The sequence below is a fragment of the Paroedura picta genome, chromosome 5, assembly GCF_049243985.1.
Source record: "Paroedura picta isolate Pp20150507F chromosome 5, Ppicta_v3.0, whole genome shotgun sequence".
Taxonomy (NCBI): domain Eukaryota; kingdom Metazoa; phylum Chordata; class Lepidosauria; order Squamata; family Gekkonidae; genus Paroedura; species Paroedura picta.
Window position 1 is genome coordinate 108,913,045 of NC_135373.1, and position 19,583 is coordinate 108,932,627.

Consider the following 19,583-nt stretch of genomic DNA (forward strand, 5'->3'; position numbering starts at 1 on the left):
TGTGTTGGTTGGGGAATAACCACATGGGGACTTCGTATCACTTGCATGAAGGGAGTGTTGTGCCTTCCAGTCACACCCTGCTCATCACTCAGAGAGAAGCATCTTTAGCCCCACCCAGCCCTTCTCCCTGGCAGTGCTGTTTCCATTCTTGCAAACTGCCCCATGGAGCTTTGATTGATCCCATAACATGATTTTTTACAATAAAGTCAGCAGGAGTTCCAAGGGGTGGCTTGGAGAGGCAAAAACAGTGTTGTGTGAAGAGCAGGGATCAACATACCCCAAGGGAGGGGGGCCGCTGCCGAGTCTCAGATCTTGTGGAAGGGCCCACGGTCATCTCTCCCTACCCATTTGCCTCTCCTCCCTGCCCATCTGCTCACTTGTGCGACTTTGCAGCAATTGCTCTCACAGTGTCCTGATGGCAGAGACACGGTAGGCAGGCAGAGATAATTTCTCAACATCTGAGTATATCAGAATACAGTTCCAAGGGCCAGATACCAGTTAGACATCTAAATGCCTAAGCAGGCGGGCAAAGGATGCATGGATGGACAGTGGGAGAAGAGAGGGCAGGCAGGCAGGCGGGGGGGGGCTGTACAGCAGTGGGGAGGAGAGGAGGCCTCCAGGGACTGTCTGCTCAGTGCCCCCCAAAACCTGGAACCGATGCTGGTGGGGAGCCTAGAGTTGTGTTGTGGCTGCAAACAAAAAAGGACTGGCATGTTGTTCTGTAAAAGAAGCTTGAAATATTTTGCTGCCCGTATCCAAAGCAAAAGGGATTCTCTACAATCCTCCCTTGTCTTCTGTGAGTAATGTTTACTCTTCATTTAGTTGACATTTTCTCGTAAATCGAACCTACAGTATACCCATTATTCCCAGAGCAGGCTGCAAATCAAAGACAGATAGATGGCCCTAATTGATGCTGTATTGATTCTTTACTATGCCCAGCTGCCTTTTTAAATCTGCATTTGCTCTTTGTTTGGCCAACATCTTCTCTTGAGCCGACTGGATAAACGTATGGTGCGGCTTCATTTGGAATATTGTGTACAGTTCCGGGAACCACGCCTCAAAAATTTATTGTAGTGTTGTGCAGAAAGGGCCGCTAAAACAATGAAGAGGATGGAGCACCTTCCCTGTGAAGAAAGATTAAAGAGGTTAGGACTCTTTAGCTTGGAGAAACAGCGATGGAGAGGTGACATGATAGAGCTTTACAGAATTATGCATGGGATAGACAAGGGAGAGAAAGAAGGACTTTCCCAGCTTTCCCCCAATACAAGAACTTGTGGGAGGTCAATGACATTGATATGCAGTAGGGTTAGAACAGATAAAAGGAAGTTCAAGAAGTGGTGGTGGCTACAAACATAGAGGGAATTGGGTAGATCTATGGAGCAAAGTTCCACCTATGGCTATTAGCAGTTGGAACACCGTCTGGGGCAGTGAAACTCTCTATTCTTGGTTCTTGGAGGGCAATCATGGGAGTTCTTGGCCCCTCACGTGGACCTCCGGATAAAATCTCAAGTGAACTCAGCACTGAGTGATTTTTATTGTGATGTTTTGATAATGATATCCCTGATAATGGTATGCCATCCACTTCAGTAGTGCTTCTGGCTAATTATCTATTGAGGCTTGATAACAATTAACAACTGTTGGATCACGTTGCTCAGTTCAAGAGAAGCAGCCCTAATCATGGCTTTTATTAGTTTTGTTGTTATCTTTGACCATCTTGAACGGGGAAAAGGGAAGCTGCCAAGTAAACAAGTTAATAAAACATGGACCAAATTAGATTCCGTTAGGTCACCATGTGGGTGTGAAGCAGCAGAGCAAAGCTGGGGTGCAACAGCACCTTCAAGACCAACCAGGTTTTATTTAAGGTATGAGCTTTTGTGTGCATGCCCACTTCCTCAGATACAATGGAAGAGTGTGTGTGTGTGTATGCAAAATTTGCCAAAGACCAATCCAGCACTGAGCCAAAATCTGGCAGCTGCTTTGTTCATGAGATACATTTTCCTTGAGGAAGTGTGCAGGCACAGGATAGCTTGCATAAAACTTCGCTGGTCTTAAGGTGGCTCCCAACTTTGTTCACGTACCAACTATGTGGAGGTGATTAACCCAATACATTGCTTTTTTGAAGTGTATTATGAGCCAACCGATGTGGACAAGGCTTCCAAGCCATTCTTTTCGGACAGCTGGAGAGCCCTGGCGTCTATCTCTCCCAATCTGCGGGAACTGAGGGCAATCAATAGGACCCTGGGACATCCTGTGCCAGCAGGTGAAACACTTTGATAAAGAAGAACTTGCACTCTTTTCCACTGTAATGCGCTCCCTTCCACTTTTCTGGAAGAAAAATTCAAAGGGCTACCAATGGAAGCACGCAAGTGTATCTGTAATGAAGGCCAAATAGAGACAACTGAACATGTTCTGTTTCAGTGTAAACTTTATCATCATCTATGTACAGATCCACTAGCTGCAGTGCTTACAGAATGCCCCAGAGCCCTGAGAAAACGTATTAAGTTAATACTGTCAAACACAAATAAAGAGCTAACAAAAATAATTGCTAAATATGCTTGGGTAGCTACTGAAATAAGGAAGAACTAGACCAACCCTTAATGCTAACACTTATTATACTGGATCCCTGTATAATTGTTTTCCCTCTTGTTTCCTATCAATTCGTAATTGATTTTAAATTTGTAAGTTTATGTTTTGTACTTATTGAATGGTCTACTACCGTAAATAAACGGATTGGTTGATAAAGGAGACAGATTTCCCACCATTAACATGTGAAGATGCCTGAGACTGAACTACACCTTGGCCTATCTAACCTAGTAGGGCTGATTCTGAATTCAGCTCTCCAGTGTCTCTTGTAGCCGGAGATGCTGGAAATTGAGTTGTGGAAATTGAGTTGGAAACCGGGCCCCAAATGCAAAGCTTATCCCAGTCCTTTGAATTGAGCCCTCCTTGTGTTACCGACTCTTGGATGGAAAGCTCTACTTCCTTAAGATATCTCCACCTGACCAGTTCATAGTGCAGATCCCAAGAAGCCAGCTCTTCTACCAGTCTTTCAGAATATAACCTTTGTCATACAATGCATGGGACGGGGGTGGTATTGATGCACAGTATTTGTGGAGACTGATAGCTAATTCTGGCTGTTGCCGAATTGTAATTTTGCAGGGCATGTATGGAGCACTAGGGATTCCAGCTAATTCTTTGAATTCTAGAGTTAGAATTGAAGCAAACTTGTATGTAGCTGCTTCTTTTACGCAATTCATTTCCTCTTCCATATCCCTAATGTGTGGGATTGGGACCGCTGAAATCTGTGGTCTGCTAAGATCATTCTAGCCAAAGGATTTCATTTATCTTCCTAAAATATTGTCATGATTGGGAGGGGGAGGGTGATTTTATTATGGCTTTGATGTCATGTGATTAATTTTCATCCATTGCTATCTAAAGACTTGCCATCCAAGCTGGAAGATGTTGTTGAGACTGCCGTGGCCCTTGCCCTCCCCCTACTGCAAGAGTTGCATTGTATGGTCATAACCCTTGGCCAACACGGCGTCCTTGTGTGTGGCCGGAGCATGGACGGGAGCGTCTCTCTTCATCCTGGATCTTGTAGCAAGGTAGATAAAGATGAGGGAGTACATACAAAGTGGGTCAAGGCATGAAAAATGGGAGACAAATGAATCACAGGTGGAGAGGGGAGTGTGCAATAGAACGGAAGATGGTATCCTTGGTTATCTGTCCCTGGACATCTGAGTCTGCTCGTAAAATTCCTGTTCTCAGGTCTCCTTGGGATTAGTTCAGATGTAGTATAGATTGGGCTGCTTAATGCTGAATGAGAGGAAAGGAGCTCTGAAACCAATCCACTCCAGCATTTTCTTGTGCAGAAATGAATGGGAGGTTCTCTTGTTGTGTGAACTCCTCTAATGTCAGTGGCCATTATTGTTGCCCGCCTTTCATTTGTAAGCGGAGAATCACACAACCCAGTTTTTCTATGGCTACAATTGCATGCATTGTTTTGTCTCATGCCTCAGACCACGGCAGGTGAGCTGTGCGCCACTCACTACCCAGCGCTCCCAGTCCCTGTGGAGGAGATAGTGAATGTCTCTGGAGCAGGTGACAGGTACGTTGCTTAATTGCTCAAGGTAGCCATGGGATTCCCACATCTTTCTCTGTTTGATCTGTGTCTCTCTCCCCCCCCCCCCCCGTTGCTGTGACAACATAACACAGCATGCATGTACGTGGCATTGCTAAGGAATAATTCCTCCAAATATTTATCTGGAGGTGGCGAAAGACAGGAAGGTTATTGTACGCTGTCATTTGCTGAGGCTTTGTGAAAGGGAAAGAAAGGGAGGCAGTTAAAACTCGGGGAGAAATTGGAAAAAAACACATCCCCCAATGATGTAGAAGAAGAAGAAGAAGAGTTGGTTCTTATATGCCACTTTTCTCTACCTGAAGGAGGCTCAAAGCGGCTTACAGTCGCCTTCCCTTTCCTCTCACCGCAACAGACACCCTGTGGGGGTGGGTGAGGCTGAGAGAGCACTGATATCACTGCCCGGTCAGAACAGTTTTCAGTGCTGTGGGGAGCCCAAGGTCACCCAGCTGGTAGCATGTGGGGGAGCGCAGAATCGAATCCGCCTCGCCAGATTAGAAGTCCGCACCTAACCACTACACCAAGCTGGCTCTCCGTAGCAACTGCGGGAACCATCAGGACCTCTTAGGAGCACAACCCTTCTTTCGTTGAGAGGAGGACTGTTCAGGTGCTGCTCGGGATGAATGGGAGGCTTCAGCACCTGCCAAGGGAATTTTGATTGATTAGGTGCCCACTCCTCTGGATTCCCTTAAGCTTCATTGATAGAAATGGGAACTTGGGCATTTTGGTCATCTGCAGGAGTATATCTGCGCTGCACATGTTAGTCTTTCTCAAACTGTCACTGCTACCACCACAAATTGCATTTATGAAAGTTAGTGATGCTTTGCTTGCTTATAGCTCTATTATTCATAAAATATCTGGTAGAGAACCATGATGGTTAAATGATGTTGAAACTGATTTACAGTTGGTGGTGTAGACATGGCCTTCAGTGCAGTCCATTGTCCAGACCAAGAAATGCAGAGTGTAAGAGTCATGATGTGAGGCTAGTGCGGCCATTTTCAGCTAGATGCCATTTTCAGCAACAGCTCTGTGTCTCTGGAAAGGGGTACCTTGAGTCCAAGAGGAGAGTCTTTGACACAGGGATGCCACTTTCAGCAACAGCTCTGTGTCTCTGGAAAGGGGTACCTTGAGTCCAAGAGGAGAGTCTTTGACACAGGGATGCCACTTTCAGCAGCAGCTCTGTGTCTCTGGAAAGGGGTACCTTGAGTCCAAGAGGAGAGTCTTTGACACAGGGATGCCACTTTCAGCAGCAGCTCTGTGTCTCTGGAAAGGGGTACCTTGAGTCCAAGAGGAGAGTCTTTGACACAGGGATGCCACTTTCAGCAACAGCTCTGTGTCTCTGGAAAGGGGTACCTTGAGTCCAAGAGGAGAGTCTTTGACACAGAGTTGCCACTTTCAGCAGCAGCCCTGTGTCTCTGGAAAGGGTTAGCTGACTCCAATAGAGCTCAAGCCAATTTGCACTTTCAGTCTGAGCACACCTTTCATACAATCATTATGCAAACTCTAGGATTTGTAGATTCTAGATTGTAGGTGGGTAACCATGTTGGTCTGAAGCCACAGAACAAAGTTTGAGCCTAGGGGCACCTTTAAGACCAACAAAGTTTAATTCAAGGTATCAGCTTTCATGTGCATGCACACTTCTCCGGATACAATGAAACAGAATTTCCTGAACTCTTAGATATAGGTAGAGAGGGTGGGTGGGTGAGTGGGGGTTAATTGCCAGGAAGTGGGCTGCCCCTAGAATCAGACTTCTTCTTGCTTCTGTTCATTAACTCTTGAATTTGTATGCTAATTTACAGCAATGCACAGATCTTGATAACTGCCTTAATCCAATCTCAGCTATTAATACACAGTTCCTTATGCATCTTTCCTCTATGCAGTCCTTCCTGGCCATTAAATCCCCATCCTCACTCTACACATATGTAATGGTTGAGGATATTCTGTTTCACTGCATCTGATTAAGTGTGGCTGCACACCAAAGCTTATATACCTTGAAGAAAACTTTGTTGGTCTTAAAGGTTCCCCTGGACTCAAACTTGACTCTAGCATTTGTAGTTCCGGGAGGTGGACTGTTGGATACTCACAAATAATTTTCTTCTAGCTATAATTCTTGGGATTTTTTGGGAAGGAGGGGAATGACACGGGCATAAATGCACTTCATGTTTGTACAATAAAATCAGAGTCCAGTGGCACCTTTAAGACCAACGAAGATTTAATCAAGGCGTGAGCTTTCGAGTGCAAGCAACCTTCGTCAGACTATGATCTTCTTGCATGACAGGGAATATATAGCAAAAATCAGTTCTGTTACATCTGTGTCACAACCAGATACAGCTCTGTTTCTCTTTGTAAAGTACACTGAATTCTAGGGGTTCCATTGAATAAATCTTTCTTGGACTTAAAGGTGCTACTGGACTCTGATATTATTGTGCTACTTCAGACCAACACGGCTATTCATGTTTGTAGTTTCTCTATTCTCTAAGTCAGGGGTAGTCAAACGCTGGCAGGGGCTCGTGGGAATTGTAGTCCATGGGCATCTGGAGGGCCGCAGTTTGACTACCCCTGCTCTAAGTAACAGCCTCTTCTCTCTTCAGCTTCATGGCCGGAATGATTGCTGGGATGCTCGATGGCGGGAACACAGACGACTGTGTCCGAATGGGCCTCCTATCCGCCAGCCTCTCTCTCCGTTCTTATGAGCCTGTTTCGCCAGAGATCAGTGCCGCCAGCGTGAGCATGGAACGGGTCCAGTCTCAGAGGTGGCTGGGAACAAAGGCATGGACACTGTCTTAGGCCATCCGCTTGGGGACTCCCCTCCACTCCCATGGCACCTGGAATGAGCAGACATCTCTCCAGCATCCACCTGTCTGATTTTGAATGATCATAGCAGAGGAGGCGGCTGACTGCCCCTGCTTGCCTTCCCTTCCGACTCCGTGTCTCTGTGAGCATACTGGGCTAAGAGGAATTCTGCTCCAAGGCTGAAGCAGCCCAGCAATGCACTACCTTGCCCACACAGGAAAATCCAGCTGCAAATGTTTGTTATAGTGCAATGGTAACACAATATCCAATCGCAGCCTAATCTCAAATGAGAAGCCCTGTTAATATCTTGCAGTTAACATACAAAGAAGTCTTGCGGCACTTTTAAAACAGTGTTTTTTAAATCTTTGACCTTTTCTACATGTTTTGGGTTCAGTTTTGTTGGGAATCAGTCCTCCCCTCCCCCATAGGAGAAGGGGGGAAACAAACATAATTCAAAATATATGGGCGTGCTTACAAGGATCAAGCTACAGCAAATAAAATTATATTCAGATGCTATGTTTATAATGAATGTTTCTTTTGATATCATTTTATTGGTTGTAGGTCCTAGGTTTTCACCAGGTTTTCTCCAGTCTTTCCCAAATCTGCTTAACATAAGAATATAAGAAGAACCCTGCGGGATCGGGCCAAAAGTTCATCTAGTCCAGTCAACAGCAGAGCATAGAGGCTGATGTTGTCTCCTGGCTCTGGGATTCTGCAGTTTAGTGCCTCTGAACGTGGAGGTTCTCTTCAGTCACCATGGCTAGTTAGCCATTAATAGACTTCATGAACCTATATAATCCTCTTTTAAAATGGTTTGTTCCCGTGGCCGCCACTACATCCTCTGGCCGCGAATTCCATATTTCTCTCTGTGTAAAGTTGCATTTCCTTTTGTCCATCTTGAGCCTACTTTCCATGAATTTCATTGGATGCCCTCTAGTTTTACTATTTTGGGAGAGGGAGAATATTTTCTGTGTCAAATCTCTCCACTCCATGCATAGTTTTATAAACCTCTACCACGTCTCCCCTTAGTCTCTTTTCTAAACTGCTTTGCTACAATTTTTTGGAAGTATCACAGTAAAACCTAGATGGCTGTCATTGGACAGCAAATTCCAGGTCTTCCTGGCCCCACCTATGGGGCAGCCATCCCCCCCCCCCAGTACTTGCAGGAGCCTGTAGGGAGCTTCTTAGAAACTGGTAATGGATATATCGATATACTGAAACAATGGTATATCGCTATATCAATTACTGGTTAAAAAATTCTCAACAAGACCGTTTACGCACTGGGAACTTCACTGCCCCAGCTCCCATGCAGGAGAACAAATCAGGGGTGGATGAGGTACTCCAGGCCAAATGCTCCCTTGTGTGGGTGCAGAAAGAGGTGGGGCAAGCTGCCATGACTAAAACTCCAGCCTGTAGCCCGGCATGAAACCTCCAGTGCATAAACGGTCCAAGAGATGACATCGAGGGATTGGGGCAGGAGAAATGTGGGGAAGTCTACCCTCTGGCAAAACTCCTTGCCACTGAGGTGCCAAAAAAACAAGGGCATGTCACAGATTCTTAGCAGAATACATACACACACAGAGAAGGAGGAGAAATTGTAACTGGGGGGTGGCATCCCTAACATGACCACACAATAGATCTACAGTCATTCAAAAGATACTGTTGGGATGAAGGAAGCCCTTTCTTCATAGCACCCATGTGCACACACACACACACCCCTTTCCATCTCGGGCAAGAGTTTTCAACGCACTCTCTGAAGCACCTGCTCAGCCAAAAAACAGGAGGGGAGGGGAATGTTCCATTATCACAAAGACGGGGAAAGATGGCATTAGACCATCCTGCTTGTGGAGAAGCACAGGGGACTTAACCGTCACAAAGGAGCTGGGTGTTGCTCTTGGGAGGCCAGCCGGAATTTTCCAAGCAGGAGCAGCCAGGAGTGTGGTGAAAGCGAGGATTTGAGCCGCACAAAGGGCTGAGGGGTGGGGAGCCGGGGAGTCCGGCACATAAAAGGGCTTCAGCCCTTCATGCAGAGGGAGAGAAGCTGCTTTCCCGCCTCCTTCCAGCAAGTTCCCAGGCAACAGCATCCCTGTGCCCAGAGCACAGGAAAAAGAAACGGAGGCCAAGGATGAGGCTTTCTGCAGTGGCCACCCTCACTGTGCTCTCCATGCCCTTCCTTGTCCTGGAGGAAGCCAGGGGCCAGCTGGTGGGTGGGAAGCAGGCTGCCCGAGAGCACCCTCCCGCATCTCCCAGGGGCAAGAAGACCACGGCCTCCTTCCACGGAGGAGATGCAGCGAGAGGCATGAGAAGACAGCCCTCTGCTGGATTGCAGAAGACAGAAGAAGGTGATGGAGGTCAGGACGGAAGCCCAAGCAAAGGGGTGAGCTGGGCCCAGCCGGGAGTCGTCAATAAGTTGGCTGCTGGGAGCAAGGAGTCGTCTCCCCAGTTGCCCCCTCCGGAAAGGACAAGCCAGGGGCTTCAGAAGCACTTGAGAGGCCACGGGAAATTTAATGCAGACACGGTGAGTAAGTTCTCTTCCCCTTCTGCTCCAGCCCCTCCAACATCAAGAGGTCTCTTCGACAAAACGGAAGGGGCATACATTGACACCTTAAAGGACCAATGCAACATAGCCAGGCATAAGCTTTCGTGAGTCAGCACTCACATCATTCAGATTTTGGGAGTCTTGTCATTCTTTGCCTGGGGTCTTCACAAGAGTTTAATGGAAGAGCTGCACGGGTCTCATGTGGTCCAGGAGTAGAGTGTCTTCTCTCGTACATTCCTGCCCACCTTTCACAGGTGAGCTCCACAGACAGGGCCTTCTCAGTAGTGGCACCGGTGCTTTGGAACGCCCTCCTTGCAAAGGCTCACCCAGCACCAAGCAGGTGCCAGCAAAGACATATTTATTCTCTTAAGCACTAGAGACCCCTTGCAGCTGGTTTCAACTTATGCTGTCCTTTGATAGGCATCTTCTTTTGCCGAGGTTTTCAGGTTCGTGTTAATATTGACTTTGATGGGATCTCTTTAATCTGGTGTGTTTTGTAGAATCATAGAATCTAGTCCAACCCCCTGCTCAATGCAGGATCGGCCTAAAACATCCTTGATAAGTATCTGTCCAGCCGCTGCTTAAAGACCGCCAGTGAGGGGGAGCTCACCACCTCCCTAGGCAGCTGATTCCACTGCTGAACTACTCTGACTGTGAAAAAATGTTCTGATATCTAGCTGGTACCATCTTACATGTAGTTTAAACCCGTTACTGTGGGTCGTATCTTCTGATGCCAACAGGAACCTTTCCCTGCTCTCCTCCAAGTGACAACCTTCCAAATACTTCAAGAGAGCCATCATGTCCCCTCCCATCCTCTTCTCCAGGCTGAACATTCCCAGATCCCTCAGCCTTTCCTCACAGGGCTTGGTCCCCAAGGTTGGCATCTGATTGATTGTGTCTTGGTTTTTAAGAATGAACCAGGACTTTCTGTTAATGAGTCACAGCACTGCTTGGCCTGAGGAGGTCCACAGCTGGGTCATTAGCAATGCTGCAAATCAGAGGCCGTGAGGTTAGTGAGAGGACAGGACCAAGCCCAGCTAAGCCCACAGCTTGTTGAATTGCAGCTTGGAACGCCTGGCTCAATACTTGTGGTCCTCATTTGCGGCCAGTTCAGTGTCTCCCAGCCTCTTTTCTGGTATGCAAAATGAGATTGATAGTGACCCATCAGCAAAGCACCCTGCAGTGCAAGAATGCTATTCAGTATCCTGGGTTGCTCTTATTAAAACTTTTATTACACTCAAGGCTGCAGCTTAGGCAGATTTCCTCCTAGATCCAGGACAAATTACTCTGGATGTATGATAAAGATTAAGTGGATTTTCAGAGCTCATTGCATTTCCAGACATGCCCTCTTTTTGAGCTCCAGGATAATGGCTCATTACAGATTCAGTCTCAGATATTTAAAAAACCCAAAACAAACCCTGAAACAATTAACTAGATATCCTCGAATGGCTCTTAAAGGAACTGACCCGGAATTAGAAAGCTGGGTGAAATTCGGAGGCCAAACAATGATGCTATTGAAGAACTGCTTTTGAATAAGCCCAGGGAGATCAGCGGCAGTGCTGCATCCTCCGGAGCATAACTGGGAGAGCATTGGGGCGGGATCAAATCCCCATGACTCACAGAGCTCACTGGGGACTGTACTCTCATAACCTGACCGACCTTACTGGGTTTTGAGGAGAAAACGAGGGAAAAAAACAGGAGGGCTAGATAAAGAATGTGTGGCAAGTTTTTCAGGTGAAACCCAGGACATATCATGTCATGTTGACCTTGATGGCCTAGGCGTGCCCGATTTTGTCAGATCTTGGAAGCTACACCGGGTCAAGCCCAGCCAGTATTTGGAAGGAAGTCCAGGGGCGTCACAAAGAGGCAGGCATTTACCTCTTGTCTTGAAGAGTTGTGCCAGCTCACAGCTAACTTACGGCAACCTTGTAGTTCTGAAGGCAAAGGGTTAACTGGGATGGTTTGCCATGGCCTGCCTCCGTGTAGCAACCCTGATATCCCTTGGAGTAAGGTGACCAGATTGTCCCACGTTTGGAGGGACATCTGGGGGTACCTGGCAAATTGTACTTATGTTGAAATTAAAATATATATATATTACAATACTATTTTTGCATTCTATGCATTCAATTAAAGTTTTTGTTGCTCCATATAGACCTGATTTTTAATCAAGAACCCCTCCCTCCAGGTCAATGGTGTCCCGCTTTACCAATGTTAAAATCTGGTCACCTAACCTTGGAGGTCTCCCATCCAAATATTGACCAGGCTGGCCCTGCTTAGCTTCTGAGATGTCTCAAGATTGGGCTAGCCTGGGCTACAACAGGGATTCTCAACTGGGGGTCCACAGACCCCCAGGGGTCTATGGCCTTTCCCCTCCTGCCTTAATGGACTCAGCCACAAGCTAAGGAACCAGCCTCCCCCCCCCCATCCTCAGTACTTCTTGAGCCTCTGTGTTAACATAACTTCCAGAGACATGTCACTTTCAGGGGCGTGCCCAGCTGACATCTGGAGCTCCTCCAAAACTGAAAAATTATTTCAGGGGCTCCCCCATCGTCAAAAGTTTGAAAAGGGCTGCCCTACAGGGTAGCTATACGTCAGCTCTGATGATGAGATGACACTTTCCACCACCACCAAGTTCATGTCCCTCAATTTGCAGTCCGCCTGAGTATTCCCCCCCACACACACACACACACTACTGTACAACGGCAGGGGTTCTCCCTCTGCCCCCATGCCTGGGTTCATTTTTGCTGGGTTAGCTTGATCTACTGATTTAAAAGTGAAATTTATTCATTTAAAAGCAAGGAGTATTTGTGGTTCAGGAAAGGTCAGTGTCTGGGTCTTCCTCTCTCTGGGCAGGTTCTTGGAGGGCAACCGTGGGAGTTCAACAGGTGCAGCACATATGCCTTATTCAGAAATTGCCTATTTAGGGAGAGTGGTCCTGACAAATTTCAGTTTGAAATGCTAGGATTAAAAGACATCCACAACAGGAAATAAGGCCTTAGGTCTCCAAAATCCTGCAGGCCACGAATCGTTAGAGGTTCTAGGGCCAGTGGGGAAGAGCCCTTAACTCGGTGCCATTTATGCTGGTAAAATAAGTAATTCTCTGCCCTTCTCAGTATTCCTGCTTCGGGATTCAATCAAAGACCTGCAAAAGACCCTCGGACTGCGACGGCTGCTTGGGCCTCTACACCTGCAAGCTGCCGAGGGGAAAGTGCGACTTAAAAGCAGTCTCCCGGAAAACAGGTACGCCGTAAATTCACCAGTCAACCTTCCACAGGTGAATGTGGGACCCTTGCCCTGATGGAACCTCAGTGTGGCATGGCTGGAACTTCCCTGTACAGGCCTTGTCCTGACTCAAGGGGCGATTGGGTTTCGGAGAATGCCAAATACTGGACTTTTGCAACTAGAGCTCACAACATATATTTTGGGCCTCTATGAGGAAGACGTGAAAAGGACAGGCAGAACTGAGACCTGCCTTTCTTATAATGATGCACCCTCAAGTTGCAACTGACTCACAGCAACCTAAGGGTGCCAGCTCTGGGTAGGGAAATTCATGGAAATTTGAGCGGTGGAGCCTGTGCCTGAGGAGGGTGGGTTTCGGGAAGGGAGGGCCATGAGGTATAATGCTGTAAGGCAGGGGTAGTCAACCTGTGGTCCTCCAGATGTCCATGGACTACAATTCCCATGAGCCCCTGCCAGCGGACATCTGGAGGACCACAGGTCGACTACCCATGCTGTAGGGTCCAAAGTGGCCTTTTCTCCAGGTAAACTTATTTCCATCCCTGGAGATTGGTTGTAACCCTGGGAGCTCTCCAGCCACCACTTAGGAGGTTGAAACAAAGCAAAAACCGTTTGATGCTGGATATATTCCAAACGTTTAATACCCTCATTTAATCAGTGAAGCCAGCAACCCTGTGCGAAACCTCATGGGGTTTTCAAGGCGAGAGAGGTGGGGTGCCACTGCCTTCCTCTGCAGAGCAACTCTGGACTTCCTTGGCATTGGTCTCACATTCAAGTACTAACTGTGGCCAACTCTGCTTGGCTTCTGAACTCAGCCCAGTTTGGGGCTGCCAACTCTGGGTTGGGAAATACCTGGGGACTTTGGGAAAGGAGCTTGGAGTGGGAAGGAATTGGTTGGCGAGGGACCTCAGTGGAGTATCCTGCTATGGAGACCACTGCCCCCCCCCCAAAAAAAGAAGCCATTTTCTCCAGGGGAACTGATCCAGTTGTGATGATCTGGAGCTAGGGTTGCTCACTCTGGGTTGGGAAATACCTGAAGATTTTGGGGGTGGAGCCAGGAGTGGGCAGGATCTGGCATGGGGAGGGACCTCAGTGGGGTATAATACTATGGAGTCTGCCCTTCAAAGCAGCTATCCTTCTCCAGGGGAATTTATCTCTTTGGCCTGGAGATGAGCTGTAAAACTGAGGGCTCCCCAAACATTTGAATGGGCTGTGTGTGTGTGTGTGTGTGTTACCTTCGGAATTACTCCCCCCCCCCCATCTACAAATTCTTTAACTGTTTTAAGGGCCAAGTGCTATGCCCTGGGTTTGGCCCATGCCTCCTCAGACAATGGCAGGCAGAGGTTCGTATTTTTCTCCTCCCTAAACAAAATTCCACAAAGAAGCTAGATGTCCGAGTGTCCTAGTCTTCTCCCTGATGTTACTTTTCCGCATGCAGGGAGCTTTTCAGTAAGGCAGACTACTCAGTCACGTCAGCACCCAAACAGACCACCCAAAGAGCCAGTTTGGTGTAGTGGTTAGGAGTGCGGACTTCTAATCTGGCAAGCTAGCTTTGATTCCCGCTCCTCTTCAACATGCAACCAGCTGGGTGATCTTGGGCTTGCCACAGCACTGATAAAGCTGTTCTGACCGAGCAGTGATATCAGGGCTCTCTCAGCCTCACCTTCCTCACAGGGTGTCTGTTGCGGGGAGAGGAAACGGAAGGCGACTGTAAGCCGCTTTGAGCCTCCTTCGGGTAGGGAAAAGCAGCATATAAGACCCAACTCTTCTTCTTCTTCTTCAAACCAGTTTGAGATTCCTCAGCTAAACCCAATATTGTTAAATCAAGCTCTGCAGCGTATGTCCCACGTATCGGCACCAGGGGACGCTGCAGGCATAAAATAGCACCGCTGGGTTGAGGATCCTCCCAATGCATTTAGGAATCCCTCATCTTCACATCTGCCTCCATCGGTCAGTATTTCCCAAACGTCAGGCTGGACCCATTCGGCTTCCCCTGAATCTTACCCAAATCCCCTCCAAATCCAGATCTGTATATTGCTTCCATGTGGGTCCCAGGACCCCCGGCAGGGCAGCCTGAGGGGACCCTGAATCAAGGAGGGAAACAGGCTAATAACTTTGTGATCATCACAAAGCAATTATCATCACTAAGAAGCCCCACGATTATCCTGGCGCCACTCTGGAAATGAGCTAAGAATCATTTGTGAAGCTCCCCAAGTCATCTCCAGAACTGAAAGGAGGCAACTGGGCTTGAGTGCGAATCCACTGGATGCCAACTTTGTCCTTCTGTTACAGACCACACGGCCACCTGCCAGGGGGGCGTTCCAGCTGGCCACGGCCTTCCCTTTATGCTGCGTGTTTGTTTCTCTCTCCTTTAGGAGGTTTTTCCCGGAGTATCCGGAACAGATGACGATTCCAAGGATCCCCTTGAGTTTTCGATCCAGCAAAACCCAGTCCATGAGGAGCCAGTCTTCCTAAGCTCGTGACAATGAATTGTGTTTTAAAAATTAGAAATTTAACGGGAACCACGATAACCCTGCTTTAATAAGAAAACCCCCTGAAGCCACAGTCTCGACTTTTAAATAAACAGACTATTGTTTTTTTCATCATGGTTGCTCGATTTAAGATGCTTGGCGTTACAGGATGCATTCAGCAAGGGCTCGTCTTTCCGTTTGCTGGAGTCATCCGAGGTCTGCTGCTGTACGAAGGACCCCTTTCCGCTCCAGAGGAAGGGCACCCCCTATAACCAGCGCTCTAAGTCCCAGGAATAAGAACAACGGCTCACCCACCCTGTCCTGTCTCTGTTGTCCTTTGCTCCTGTGCAAGCAGGCTCAGGGAAGGGGGGGGGGGGGAGAGGCACATGGGACGGAGCAGGGTTTGAAGTGGTCCAGAGGAATGGACTTTAAGCAGGCAAATACATACAGGAATTGCCTTGCTGTTGTCGCTTGAGCTCTGCTTTCCTTGCCAGCGTTGGTACTAAAATCGAGGTTGGTGACAAAATCAGAATTAGGTCCAGCTACAGATTGCACTTGAAAGTCATAGAGAGGAGACCCATTTGGTACACATGAGGAGTCTCATTGGAAGGACCCTCTCAGGGGAGGAGTACACAAATGGGAGTGAAGAGGGACCAGCTCTCAACTAGATCAGTGACCAACTAGAGGGGACCTTGCACGGGACATTTTGTGACAATGGCAGAGACCTTAAAGGGGAGGGGACAACCCTCCTTCTTCCAATGGTTTCCATTTTTCCTGTTGCTATTTTCCTTCCTGCCTTTTACTGGAAGTTTAGAGAGTGGTGTGCACACCGGCGGGGTGGGCAGGCAATGCAGGACTCTGGACTGAACACACTCCACACACTTGAGAGGCAATATACCTTCCTGCAAAGGAGCAGGCTGCAGCTGTGTGTGTGTGTTTGTGCAACACACACACAAACACACTGCCCCAACATTTGGCGGTGGTAGAAACTGCCATTGTCCCAGCTGACTTCAGTCAAGGGACGTCTAGGGGTGGTTTGCCCTTGCTTGCCTCTCCCTTATTGGTCTCTTCCTTCCAAGCACTAACCAAGGCTGAGCCTGCTTAGCCAATGAGATTGGCCAAGGCCAGGCTAGCTGGGCCATCCAGATCAGACAAAGAATGGTGCACGAACACCACCCAGAGGTTACTCCTGGGGTGCTCCCTGCCCACTCAGGCACTGGGCGCATGTGCTCTTCCTTGCACTGATGAGCGATGACCTGCACGTGGGAAAGAGCTACCACAGACCTGGCCCTCATCTGCACACCTAATATTCAGCTGCCTATCAGCAAGAGCAAAGAAATCCAGGCTCTGAATCCCTCCGTTTGTGTGCAAAGCTGAGCTTTTTGAGCCTCCCAGCCCTGTCACAAGGTGATCCCCAGGTCCACAACAGCACATGAAGCACCAGAGCCTTTTTGAGCTAAGTACCTCCCCGCCATGTTTAACTGTAAAAATGTTGATATGTTAAGAGCTTGTCGTAGTGGTTAGGAGCACCAACTTCTATTCTGGTGACCTGAGTTTAATTCCCACTCCTCCTCCACGTGCAGCCAGCTGGGTGACCTTGGGCTTGCCACAGCACTGATAAAGCTGTTCTGACCGAGCAGGAATATCAGGGCTCTCTCAGCCTCACCTCCCTCACAGGGTATGTGTGGTGGGGAGAGGAAAGGGAAGGAAATTGAAAGCCGCTTTGAGTCTCCTGGTAAAGAGAAGCGGCATAAAAGAACCAGCTCTTCTTCATATGTAAGATGGCCCAGGCTAACTCTATCTCGTCAGATGTCAGAGGCTAAGCAGGGTGGGCCCTACCTAGCAATTGAATGGGGGACCTCCAAGGAAACCCAGGGTTGCTACACAGAGGCAGCCGATGGCAAACCACCTCTGAATGTCTCCTGTCTTGAAAACCCTACGGGGTCCCCATAAGTTGGCTGTGACTGTATTTGACCAGGCTCGCTGGGGGATGGGCTGTAGCTGACTGGGAGGACATCTGCTTGGCATGCAGGTGGTCCTGGTTCAGTCCCCAGCCTCTGCTGTCAAAAAGTTCAGGTACAAGGTCGTGCACAAGGAGGGGGGAGGGGTTATTTTAACGTTCCTAAAAAGATTATATTAAAAAATACAGAAAGCTGCTCACTGAATCAATGAAAGCCTAGTACCAGTAGTATGAGATAGAAAAAGTTTTAAAAATCAAGAAAAAGCGAGAAAGGAGCTAATTAAGAAGCTTCATGGAAGTTCTGGGATGTATCGCGCACCCCCCTTTAAAAATCCTGTGCATGGGCCTGGTCAGGTAGTAGGTCATCTGAAATACCTGTGCCTGAGAACCTGGAAAGCTGCCGTCTTAGTAGACTAGATGACCCTGGAAATCCCTTCCATGATTCTATGATTCTACCTTATATTGGCGGACCAAAGTCCTGACCCAATGTAAGACAGCTTCAGCGCCTACTCAAGCAAGAAGAAGAAGAAGAAGAAGAAGAAGAAGAAGAAGAAGAAGAAGAAGAAGAAGAAGAAGAAGAAGAAGAAGAAGAAGAAGAAGAAGAAGAGGTGGTTCTTATATGCCGCTTTTCTCTACCTGAAGGAGTCTCAAAGCGGCTTACATTTGCCTTCCCTTTTCTCTCCCCACAACAGACGCCTTGTGAGGTAGGTGAGGCTGAGAGCCCTGATATCACGGCTCAGTCAGGACAGCTCTATCAGTGCTGTGGCAAGCCCAAGGTCATCCAGCTAGTTGCACGTGGGGGAGCGCAGAATCAAAACCGGCTCGCCAGATTAGAAGTCCGCACTCCTAACCACTATACCAAGCTGGCTCGCAAGCCGAGACCCCAGCATCCCGGTCCCCTGGCCACCAAACCCAACAGTCTTTTCGTTGGGCCCAACAGTCTTCTGTATCCATCTTGCACACATCATGGCAGCCGCTGACCCTGCTCCCCTATTTTCATCCCTCTCTGAATGTGTCCAGGCCGCTGAGATCCACATAAGGGTAACACATCACTGCTGTGACCCCACCATCCATACAGGTCTCCCCCCCCCCATCCGGTTGTGGAAATTCCATGGGCCTTTAACTCATAAGAGTAAACTCAGCTTACCCACACAAATCGCTCTCTGCCAAAGTTACGAAAAGAACCATGCCCTTTGTTTCTTTTAAACATCAGTTGCCTTTAATTACATCCCGTCGATGCGCTCAGCTTGATCCGAGGGTGTGTGAGAGCTTGTGCCCTCCAACTGCGGAGGGGGAGTAGCCTTCCATCACACAGTGGTTGCAGGGCCGGGCGACCAGTGCTCCTCCCCCCTCCTTGCCTCGGTCTCCCCCTCCCCCTCATTTATAACCTCAAGCCCATCTTCATGCACCCCAGGGGTCCTTGTGCCATCTCCTCTTTCGCCATCTTCTCAGCATCCAAGTTAAGGCAGCCTCTGGCCTGTTTGCCCCCGTTGCCTCTTGGGACAGGAGCACAGGCAAGGGTCACTGGCTAATCGTTTTCCTAACCCCGGTATAAATAAAAGGAGAAAAAAAAAAGACGTCAAATAGCTACAAAGTACAGCCACGGTGAAGCCTGCAAAGCGCCATGGCAGAGTTCCGAGAGAGCTTTGTCCAGTGCATGACCTCTGAAGACGCCCACAGGCCCGTCTCGGCAGCACCCGTGGCCTTTCTGCTGGTTGATCCCGCAGGCCAGCTGTTCACACACTAAGTGGGAATGGGTTTTAAGGGGAAAGTGGTCCAATTATTGTCCGCTGAACGGCACACGTTCCTTCTCCCCTCAGCAGCACCTCTTTTCTTTCTTACTTCTTGTGGAGAAATTTCATCCTGTTACCTGCAGGGGATATATGGGGAGAGGGGAGGGAAAAAAGGGTAGGTTTACAGGAAGAAAAAGATAAAACATGCAAGGCCTTTCACTGATCCTGCCTGAGGGCTTGAGCAGGGGATCAGCCAACATGTGCCCTAAGCATGTTTCTCCCACCAAAAGACTGTCCAAGGCAGGGGTAGTCAAACTGTGGCACTCCAGATGTCCATGGACTACAATTCCCAGGAGCCCCCTGCCAGCATTCGCTGGCAGGGGGCTTCTGGGAATTGTAGTCCATGGACATCTGGAGGGCCGCAGTTTGACTACCCCTGGTCCAAGGAGACAAAATCCCCAGATTTTATTTATTTATTTGTTCAACTTTTATGTTGCCACTCCATGACCAGCTGGCCCGTGGTGGCTTACAACCTTGATAAAACAACAAAACCGGCATCAGTACAATATTTTAAAAAACCCTCCCACCCTCCCCACACACACTCCCAAATCTAGCCCCTACCAAGCTGATATAAGGACATTTTTATCCATCAAGAGTGGATGGGTATCACATGGAGATGCATATTTGGCAGACCTACATCCAGCTGGGTGGC

The 19,583-nt window shown here is 48.4% G+C and overlaps 3 protein-coding genes across 8 annotated transcripts in view; 2 read left to right on the forward strand and 1 right to left on the reverse strand.

Annotated features, from left to right (window-relative positions):
• Positions 1-7,431, forward strand: part of LOC143838487 (uncharacterized) — a 33,688-nt gene extending 26,257 nt beyond the window's left edge. For all 5 annotated transcript variants that reach the window (XM_077339842.1, XM_077339843.1, XM_077339845.1 and 2 more), the window contains 4 exons: positions 2,123-2,260; positions 3,439-3,605; positions 4,020-4,108; positions 6,730-7,431. In XM_077339842.1, coding sequence (XP_077195957.1) covers positions 2,123-2,260; positions 3,439-3,605; positions 4,020-4,108; positions 6,730-6,925 — 590 coding nt within the window. In that variant the 3' untranslated portion in view covers positions 6,926-7,431. The remainder of the gene's footprint in view (positions 1-2,122; positions 2,261-3,438; positions 3,606-4,019; positions 4,109-6,729) is intronic.
• A 1,578-nt stretch (positions 7,432-9,009) lies between these two features.
• On the forward strand, positions 9,010-15,404 carry LOC143838488 (uncharacterized). Its single transcript, XM_077339847.1, has 3 exons — positions 9,010-9,449; positions 12,584-12,710; positions 15,083-15,404. The coding sequence occupies exons 1-3, from the start codon at positions 9,057-9,059 to the stop codon at positions 15,112-15,114; spliced, it is 552 nt and encodes a 183-aa protein (XP_077195962.1). The 5' UTR covers positions 9,010-9,056; the 3' UTR covers positions 15,115-15,404.
• Positions 15,405-18,760: 3,356 nt separating this feature from the next.
• DENND2A (DENN domain containing 2A) overlaps positions 18,761-19,583 on the reverse strand; it is a 73,113-nt gene continuing 72,290 nt past the window's right edge. For both annotated transcript variants that reach the window (XM_077339849.1, XM_077339850.1), the window contains exon 20: positions 18,761-19,008. In XM_077339849.1, the coding sequence (XP_077195964.1) occupies positions 18,977-19,008 (32 nt within the window). In that variant the 3' untranslated portion in view covers positions 18,761-18,976. The remainder of the gene's footprint in view (positions 19,009-19,583) is intronic.

Bases quoted from the DNA above. Each gene is read 5' to 3' on its own strand.
- LOC143838488 (XM_077339847.1), top strand. From the start codon at position 9,057: ATGAGGCTTTCTGCAGTGGCCACCCTCACTGTGCTCTCCATGCCCTTC. The intron at 9,450-12,583 runs GTGAGTAAGTTC...TGCCCTTCTCAG, and splicing joins GGAAATTTAATGCAGACACG to TATTCCTGCTTCGGGATTCA. The intron at 12,711-15,082 runs GTACGCCGTAAA...TCTCTCCTTTAG, and splicing joins AGCAGTCTCCCGGAAAACAG to GAGGTTTTTCCCGGAGTATC.